We start from the raw sequence: 10413 nt of genomic DNA on the forward strand, positions 1-10413 counted from the left end.
GACTCTAACTGGACAGAATCTGCAGCCTGAAGACACTGCTGTGTATTATTGTGCCAGAGATCCACAGTGACACAAACCATTGGTAGAGCTGTACAAAAACCCCTCAGTCCCTGAACACTTGGAACATGAAGCCACCAGAGGAGGCAGCCTCACACCACCAACACATTCAAGGCCACTTCCCTGAGTTAAAAAAAAAAAAAAAAAAAAAAAAAAAAACTGCTCAGTGTATTTGTTTGCAGGACAGGGAAAAAAATCTTTGAGGGTCAAAATAATCTTTTAATGACTGAAAAAAAATATATAGTAGTGTTTTATGAAGCACTGATTTAATTCATAAGTCATTAAATTTAGTTAAACTGTTTTCTTGATGTTTATGGCAACACCAAGAGTGACTCTATATCAAAAAACAAAAAGGTTTTGCTCTCAACATTTTTACAGTGATTCCTAAATTTGTTGTCAGTCTTTTCTATATCTTTCATGTCAACATCTTTTTTTTCCTTTTTACTTATTTTTGAATAAATCTCTGCACTTTTCTGGCCTTCTGAGATTCCCACCGAGGAGGCCTCAGACATCACCTATCTCCCATTTACAATGTTGTCCATTCATCCCTTCCCAGGAGATTGAAACACCAATCACACTTGACCTCATGCGACAACGGTCGACCACACTTAACACCAGGTGACTCCAGCGACTCTTCATGATGATTGTTAACACCAAAATGTCTTCTGAAATCCTACTATCAAGTCCAATCAACTTTGTTTTTAACCTTACTTGCGATATTCCCACCAGTTCACCTGAAACACCAGCATTTTTGTCTTTACTGCCACTGCCAGTTTTGAGATAGGGTCAACTCTCTTTTCGCTTTTTATGGAAATTATTTTTGAATAACAAACAAACAAAAAAAAAAACATCCATTTGAAAAAAAAAATAAAAGGTTAATATATCTTTAATAAAATACTAACAACAAAAGATGTCCTTTCAGATTGAAGTCCTCTGTCTATATAGTAAAACAACAGTTTGAACATTGCATCCATTTAGAAGCACGTTCAAGCACACCTTATTCCTGTAGGCCTATTAACCGGAATATTCGCAATATTCCGGTTGCGCACGTGTCATGTAAACACGCACGAACCCGATTAAGATCATATTCCGGTTGGAGAGAATTCCGAATAACACCCCTGGCATATGCCTGTTCCAACCGGAATATTGGGGCATGTAAACACCTTAGTTGGAAAATGCCCCGAACCGGAATATTCAGTCACGACTGCGCATGCTCGACTCGCAAGGAATTCTGTGGCGTCTTTGTTGCTATGGTTACCTGCAAGCGGAGAAAATGGCATGGAGAACAGCATGGCGAACAGCAGCAGGAGACTGCAGTCCGCCTTCAGCTAATGAAAGACTTAAATATCATGGAGGATATTGATGGGAGAAAACATAGAACTAGCGACAGAAGAAAAAGAAGAAGACTTCTTCGTCTGTTTTTCCGGCAGACCAGACGCCTATACGTGTACTGCTGCCCCCCGTGGCTGAATGTTGCATTACGTAAGAGAGTGGAATACACCGAAACATGGGAACATGCCAAGTAACATGTAAACAGGATATTCCAGTTGCCGCGGCGCAGTTACCTTAGCCGGAATATTGACCCGAACCGGAATATGGTGTGCATGTAAACGTAGTCAACGTAGTCTTAAACCTCCCACCAGTCACATGATGTAACACCTGGGTCTGCACTCTAAAGACACTTGGGTTATTTCTTTAACCCAACTCCTGCTTTACTTGTGTTGGGTTACATTTCTGGGTTATTTTTCCAGAGCCATAACCATTTCTTGGGTTATAAGGATTTTATTTTGACCCAATTTGTGTGTTTTTCGAGTTGGGTAATATTTCTGGCTTATTTTTTCTGAGAGTAACCCATTGTTGGGTCAGAGACTATCAACAATCATTTGAACTATCCACACTGTAAAGCATCGCCTGCAGAGAAACCAGCAGTGGATCTGAGGGATGTGTATCAGACATCATGGACATTATAATGACAAAGTGACAAGAATGTTTAGTGTGACCACAGACACATCCAGTCCAACACAGACACGTAGAGGACAGAGTGTGTGGAGTGAAGATGCAGCTGTGTGTTTCTGTGAGCAAGAGACTCTGTCCCCTGGAGACACAGAGCTACAAACAAGTGGCTCACATGGAGAAAGAAGATCAGACAAACATGTAGCCAAACATCATATTCATGTGTTTATTAACAGACACAGTTTGGCAATGATGCAATGCAACAATTATATATTGATCATGAATACTTTAAATCTGTGTTAGTCAGTGTATTTGAAGGAAGTGGTGCCAGTAGGCTTACTTGATATATACTGTCTGTAACTTTGCATTAGTTCCTAAATAGCTGTGTTAAGACTGTGACTAAAAAAAAAAAAATACATGTTGTGAAAATGTAATGTCACAAAAAGTGCACGTTTTAGTTTTTCATTTTGAGGAAATTTTCAGTGAATGCTGCAGACTGTGTATTAAATTAGTGAGCTCAGTAGTTTGACTTCATTGAACAACTGCACAAAAAAATCATGGACTTTTTTCATCTCATGCATCAATTCATTATTGGTAAATAAAAACTATTCATATTGTGAGAATCTGATAAAAACAAATTTGCACTTAAATTGTAACTGTATGTCATTGCGAGTTTGATTTTAGTCTATGCTGTTTATTCAAATATGATTAAATGATCACACTTATTCTCCTCAATATACAAATGAGTGTGTAAGTCTGACCATAAAAGGAAGAGAAATGTGTGTGTGTGTGTGTGTGTGTGTGTGTGTGTGTGTCAGTCAGAGGACAGAAGAGCTGACATCAGATCAGCTTCAGCATAAACCATGTTCTCTGGAGCTGTGATACTGCTGCTGCCAGCTGGATCCTGGGAGTAGCTTTCAGTGGATTCCTACTAATAAACCCATCATAAACCCATCATAAATGATAAATCATCATCACATTTTTACATATTGGGAAAATGTAATGTCATGAAAGTGCACATGTTTTAGTTTGTCAATGTGAGGAAATTTTCATTGAAGGCTGCAGACTGTGCATTAAATTAGTGAGCTCAGTGGTTTGACTTCACTGACCATCTGCACAAAAATAATGATTTTTTTTTTTTTTAATCTCATGTGTCAATTCATCGTTAGTGAATCACTAGTCTACAAAGTCCCAGAAAACAAAATTCATTCTGAAATTTCATTTTTGTCTAAATGCAAACTATTCCTTTTTTGAAAATTTGATAAGAAATTGCACATACATTGTAATTGTATGTCATTTTGAGGTTATTTATTTCTATGCTGTTGATTCAAATATAATTAAATGATCACACCTTTTCGCCTCAACATGCAAATGAGTGTGTGAGTCCGAGCACATAAGGAGGAGAAGTGTGTGTGTGTGTATGTGTGTGTGTGTGTGTGTGTGTCAGAGGACAGAAGAGCTGACAACAGATCAGCTTCAACATAAACCATGTTCTCTGGAGCTGTGATACTGCTGCTGCCAGCTGGATCCTGTGAGTAGCTTTCAGTGGATTCCTACTAATAAACCCATCATAAAGGCTGCAGAGTGACATGAATGATGTGGATCATCCTGATGTTTGTCTCCACAGGTGTGTACAGTATTGATCTGATCCAGCCAGACTCAGTGGTTGTGCAGCCTGGACAGTCTTTGTCCATCACCTGTCAGCCCTCTGGCTATGCCTTGACTGATAGCAGCTATGCAACAGGTTGGGTCAGACACTGTAAAGGAAAACCAATGGACTGGATTTTCCATCAGTGGGGTGGAGGCGACTTTTATCAAAATGATGCTCTGAAGAACAAATTCAGCTACAGCAGAGACACTTCTGCTGGAACGGTGACTATGAAAGGGCAGAATCTGCAGCCTGAGGACACAGCTGTGTATTACTGTGTTCGCCATCCCACAGAGATACAAACCACCAGCAGACCTGCACAAAAACCCTGCACACTGCATCACTCAACCACACACACAAACACATGTTGTACTGGGTGTAGATCTTAGTGTATGTTGAAGAATAAGCTTCTTTTATGATTCACTCTAAAAAGATTTGTCTGAACAGAAAAGTCTTTAGCAGGAAATAACTGTGTGTGTTTTTTTCTTCTAAGAGGCTTTGAACATATGATTGTTGTGTTTCTATGTTTGTGTTTTTACTGGGTATGAGATAACCAAAGTTTAATCCTATTTGAACCACAAAGTTACATTTTTTAATAGACGGGCAAATAAATACACAGAGCATTTTGTTTTTGTTTACGTTTTGAGAATTTCACCAATAAATCAAAACTTAATCATGATATTTAAGTTAACAACTGAAAGTATTTGTTTTTTATTTATTTGCCCAATCAAATTCAATGAATAAGATAAAAGTTAGGCAGTGTCACATTTGTTTTTTAGTTGAATTTAGAGGAGGTGCTTCATTTGTAAAAATTAATCCAAATATTTTGTAGTACAATGTATTTGTTGATGAACATTATTAAATATATTTGATGTAATTATTGTCACACAAATATTTGCTGCTCTGCCAGTCTGCTGCAGCATGTTGCCTCCTGCCTCATTCTGTGTCTGATGTTTCAGCCTTTTTGTTCCATTATTTCCTGATTCACATAAACTTTGAATTTCAAGTTTTGAATGTGGCTGCCCTCCTACTCAACAGCAGGGTCTGTTTTGATTGACTGTCCTTTTCACATCATCTGTACTGTTACTCACCAGTCAAATGAATTCAAATTTATTTAATTAATTAAAATGACCTTTCTCTTGTTTCTGAAATCCTGATGCAAATCACAGTGAAAAGGAAACTTGTGATGTGCAAAACAGAAAGGGGTATCCCAAACATAATATATTTAATATATATTAAAATTCATCTTTATTTTAACTTTTTTTGGCCTTGTATCCATCCACCTTCTATGCGCCTTAGAGTCCCTTTCTTTGCATGATGTCCCCTTCTTAGCCAAAGACAGCACAGTCACTGATACTTTCCTTCTCTCCTGATAGAGAGAATCCCTCCCTCCTAAATTCCTCATGCAAATCCAGAGTGTCAGAGTGTGTACTTGTGTCCTCCTGCTGACTTGTTGTCTTGTTCTTTTGGGTGGAGCAGGTGGAGTTCACATCTTCACCTAAGGATGATGGACAAACTCTCTCTCCTGCTCACAGCTCTCTGTCTGCCATGTGAGTTGTCATGTTTCATGTTGCTATACTGACATAATGACAAATATACTGATTGTTATGTTTTACTACTTCTGACTCTCTCTCTCTCTCTCTCTCTCTCTCTCTCTCTCTCTCTCTCTCTCTCTCTCTCTCTCTCTCTCTCTCCCCTGTGTTTTTCTCCTTGTTCTCTGTCAGACTTGAATGGCCAGGCTATGGAGTCCATTCCCTCCAGTCCAGTGATGAAAAAGCCTGGGGAAACTCTCAGTCTTTCCTGCAGGGGAACTGGCTTCACTTTCAGCTGCTGTGGCATCAACTGGATAAGAAAACCTGCAGGAAAAGGACTGGAATGGATAGGGAGCGGTTACTCTGATGCCAGTCGCAACACTTAGACAAGCAGTGTGCAAGGACGCATAGAAATCAGTAGAGATGACAGCAACAGCATGGTGTATATGAGACTGTCCAACTTAAAGCCAGAGGACTCTGCAGTGTATTTCTGTGCCAAAGAGCCACAGTGATGTGAATGAGCAGAGGAACTGAACAAAAACCTCAATGAATTTATCTTTACATAGATCACCAGGGGGCAGCAGCAGCTCAGACATGTGATGACACTAAGAACACACACACACACACACACACACACACACACACACACACACACACACACAAACATTTAATATCATTTGAGGGTCCTCCCAGCATGCACTGCAGCACTGTAATGGTTAACAAAATCTTGATGGGGCAGATTTGAACCCAAATGAACATATTTGAATATGATACTTTATGGCTATTAGTTTAAAGCACCATGTGGGTTGTTGAACAAAACGCTTAGTTGAATTTGATCAAGATGAAAAATAAAATGAAAACGTTGAGGAGAATCTCCATTATTATGAGGATATGAGGAGTTTTAAATACTATACATGCACATATTATGCAGAAAACAATAAAATACTTTTTCAGCCTCTCCTGCCTCACTAGATATCGTGTACTCTTCTAATTTCAATTTCATTCCAAGGTATGCAAATATCATTCAGCCTGGCTTGGTTACCAAATCATGGTGTTAAAATTATACAAATTGTTAGAAAATTGATTGACAGTCCATCCTCCTTTTATGTGATGTGAGTGTTGTGCTGTATGCAAAGCTGACTTCCTTCTAGTCTGCTATAAACACTTGATATCACACTGTCAGCTGAGGCAGACCAAGAGAAGCTCCCACCAGTTGACCTTCAACACCAAGCATGTTCTCTGTAGCTCTGCTGCTGCTGCTGGCTGCTGGATCCTGTGAGTCTCTCTGGATTTGACATCACATTTACAAAACCAGCAGCTCTTCTGATGCCATGTAACTGGATACTTTGATTTAAAAAATGTTTGTGTTTTCCACAGGTGTGAAATGTTACACGTTGACACAGCCAGCGTCTCTGACTGTCCAGCCAGGTCAAACTCTGACCATCACCTGTCAGGTCTCTTATTCTGTTAGTACCTATTGGACAGGTTGGATCAGACAGCCTGCAGGGAAAACACTGGAGTGGATTGCATTGGGTAGAGTGGGTAACAGCCCAGATTACAAAGATTCACTGAAAAACAAGTTCAGTATTTCCTTAGCCTCTTCCAGCAACACAGCGACTCTAACTGGACAGAATGTGCAGCCTGAAGACACTGCTGTGTATTATTGTGCCAGATATCCACAGTGACACAAACCATTGGTAGAGCTGTACAAAAACCCCTCAGTCCCTGAACACTTGGAACATGAAGCCACCAGAGGAGGCAGCCTCACACCACAGGTTAATTTAATGCCATGTGTTTCTGTGAGCAAGAGACTCTGTCCCCTGGAGACACAGAGCTACAAACAAGTGGCTCACATGGACAAAGAAGATCAGACAAACATGCAGCCAAACATCATATTCATGAGTTTATTAACAGACACAGTTTGGCAATTATGCAATGCAACAATAATATACTGATCATGAATACTGTAAATCTGCGTTAGTTAACATAAGATCATGCATTTTAAGACAGTGGTGACTTTAGGGTTATTTACTAAATAGTAATGAAACACATTTTATGCAGCACAGATATAATTATAAGCATTATAGCCCACTAACTGGTGTGCAATGATGAATCTCACTAAGTGACCTGCACACACTCTGGGTCTAGTGTTTTTATTAGAACAGGTGAGTCCTGGTCTTCAGACTGGAGTGTGTTTTCACCATCAGTCGCTGTAGCTCCATCAAATCCTCAGCTGTCAGTCCAGTTGCTTGGTTCACGAAGAAAGCCCCTTATACATGTTTATGTTTGATTTTTAACTCATGAAGTCCCTAAGTGACATCTACTCAACATCCTGGTACAGTCATGTGACATGTTATGTGAGTCTGTGTATCCATGACAACATTTCCAACATGGTGGTCAGCATAGCTGGCACATTTCACAGAGGCAGCTAATTTCAAAAAGCTTGCCTTTTGTCAATAAAGTGATCCACCACTCATTTCACAATGCAAATTGTTTTATGACATGTAATTGCTGTATTTGACCTGTTCTGAGCTCATTTTTTGAAGAAACTCATATAAAACAACTTAGGAAAACATTGCTGTGACATATATGTCACATCGGGCCTTTAGTCTTAAAAAAGTTATGTAAAATTCTATGTAACACCTATGTCACAATAAGAAAAATGGCAATGATATCTGCTATCATATCTGCTATCAGATATGATAGTCATGAGATCTACTACTCCCAGTCAGTCCAAGGCCAGTTCACCATCTCCAGAGACAACAGCAGACAGCAGCTGTATCTCCAGATGAACAGTCTGAAGACTGAAGACTCTGCTGTTTATTATTGTGCTCGAGAGCCACAGTGACTGGAGTTGGTGGAGCAGCTGTACAAAATCCTCCAGTCCTCATCCTCACTGCTCTCTTATGGCGGCAGCATTTTATGACTGTGACTTTAAGGATTTTTCCAGAACAAATAATTATACCAAAGTTGAAAACATCATATTACCTTCATGACAGAGCATCATAAACACGATATCACGTAAATAGGTGATGGACAAATCTAAGCAATGAAATCATGACGATGAATTTTTCACCAAACCACCAAAACCAATAGCAACATTCTGCTTGCTGAATGATTCACCCAAACCCTGAATAAAGGAAACACCAGTTGAACATACCAATCAAAAATATCTCTCTATCTGATGGGGAGTCACTGGTGAGTTACATTATTATTTGTTGAGATCATGCAGCGGTTCTTTTTTTCATTAGAGGGCAGACAACACAACGTTGTGTCTCTCCTTGATTTCCTTAGTGAGACACTCCAATCAGCTCTAGTCTGTCACTGAATCTTACCTGACTTTTGAACCACAGCACAAAAGACTGGTTAGAGTATAATACTCAATAAAGGCCATATCTGGTCAAGAGAGGTGCTTTCATATTTATTTATTTTTTTATTTTATTTTTTATTTGTTTTTTATTTTCTCAAATTGGATTCCTCTGAAATATCAGTTTGACTGACCGTGTAATGTTCCTCTGTCAGTGACAGACACTCACTGAGCCTCAGCCAGACGTCAAAAGTCCTGGTGAATCCCACTAACTGAGCTGCACATATTCTGGGTCCAGGGATTTTTTTCTCCTTAGCTGTTATTCTCTTTCTCCCCACTGCCTTTCCTGATGGTAAATCACATTGAACATATTTGTTTATAAAAGAAAAAGATGATTGCGTGTATACACTTTCATGTGCATAGATGACATAAATACATAAATGCACATATGTACGATGGAGAAAAAAATACAAATGAAACACTTGTCCAACCTCTTCTGCCTAATTACATATAGTGTACTCTTCTAAACTTGATGTCTTTCCAAAGCTTGCCAAGATAATAAAGCTTGGCATAATTATCGAAATAAATTTTAAAAACTGAGCCAAAATATCTTAGCTGTTAAAGGTCTTGTGAGAATAAACTTTTTCATTGATATTTTATAAGAAAAGAAAGAAATTGCCTATTCATACTGTAAACTCCTTACACACCAACCCATCTTCCTTTTCTGTCATGAGAGTGTTGTGCTGTATGCAAAGCTGACTTCCTTCTAGTCTGCTATAAACACTTGATATCACACTGTCAGCTGAGGCAGACCAAGAGAAGCTCCCACCAGTTGACCTTCAACACCAAGCATGTTCTCTGTAGCTCTGCTGCTGCTGCTGGCTGCTGGATCCTGTGAGTCTCTTTGAGGGACAAACACACATTCTATCATCACACTGCACCACTTCTTTATTATTATTTCACTGTCAGTTACACTGATATGTTCAATATTTTCTCTTCCACAGGTGTGAAATGTGAAACGTTGACACAGCCAGCGTCTCTCACTGTCCGGCCAGGTCAAACTCTGACCATCACCTGTCAGGTCTCGTATTCTCTTAGCAGCTATTGGACAGCTTGGATCAGACAGCCTGCAGGGAAAGGACTGGAGTGGATTGGACAGAAATATACTGGCAATGAATACTACAAAGATTCACTGAAAAACAAGTTCAGTATTTCCTTAGACTCTTCCAGCAAGACAGTGACTCTAACTGGACAGAATGTGCAGCCTGAAGACACTGCTGTGTATTATTGTGCCAGAGATCCACAGTGACACAAACCATTGGTAGAGCTGTACAAAAACCCCTCCGTCCCAGAACAATTGGAACATGAAGCCACCAGAGGAGGGAGCCTCACACCACAGATGAATTTAATGCCATGTTGTTCCCTGGTGGCTTCATAAATGAATTCCTGTACCATTCAGGAGAAGTCCTTTTCACAGTGGGCCAGGTTTGAGTCCAGACAGGGCGTTTTACTATTATCAACTACATATATGTGGAACAATTATGTGCTTCTTTCTTTAAAAACATAAATCAATCAGTCTGATTTCCATTATAATGACAAAGTGACAAGAATGTTTAGTGTGACCACAGACACATCCAGTCCAACACAGACACTTAGAGGACAGAGTGTGTGGATTGAAGATGCAGCTGTGTGTTTGTGTGAGCAAGAGACTCTGTCCCCTGGAGACACAGAGCTACAAACATCATATTCATTTGTTTATTAACAGACACAGTTTGGCAATGATGTAATGCAACAATTATATACTGATCATATATTGATCATGAATACTGTGATATTTGAAGAAAGTGGTGCCAGTAGGCTTACTTGGTATATAGTGTCTTTAACTTTGCATTAGTACCTAAATAGCTGTGTTAAGA

At 39.4% G+C, this 10413-nt stretch overlaps 1 gene segment (V, D, J or C); it reads left to right on the forward strand.

Annotated features, from left to right (window-relative positions):
• The first annotated feature begins 9348 nt into the window (after positions 1 to 9348).
• Positions 9349 to 9806, forward strand: LOC115363591 (Ig heavy chain V region XIG14-like). The segment is given in 2 exon segments: positions 9349 to 9391; positions 9502 to 9806. Coding segments are annotated over 2 exon segments (348 nt in total).
• Positions 9807 to 10413: the final 607 nt, after the last annotated feature.

The sequence above is a fragment of the Myripristis murdjan genome, chromosome 8, assembly GCF_902150065.1.
Source record: "Myripristis murdjan chromosome 8, fMyrMur1.1, whole genome shotgun sequence".
In the NCBI taxonomy this organism is placed as follows: domain Eukaryota; kingdom Metazoa; phylum Chordata; class Actinopteri; order Holocentriformes; family Holocentridae; genus Myripristis; species Myripristis murdjan.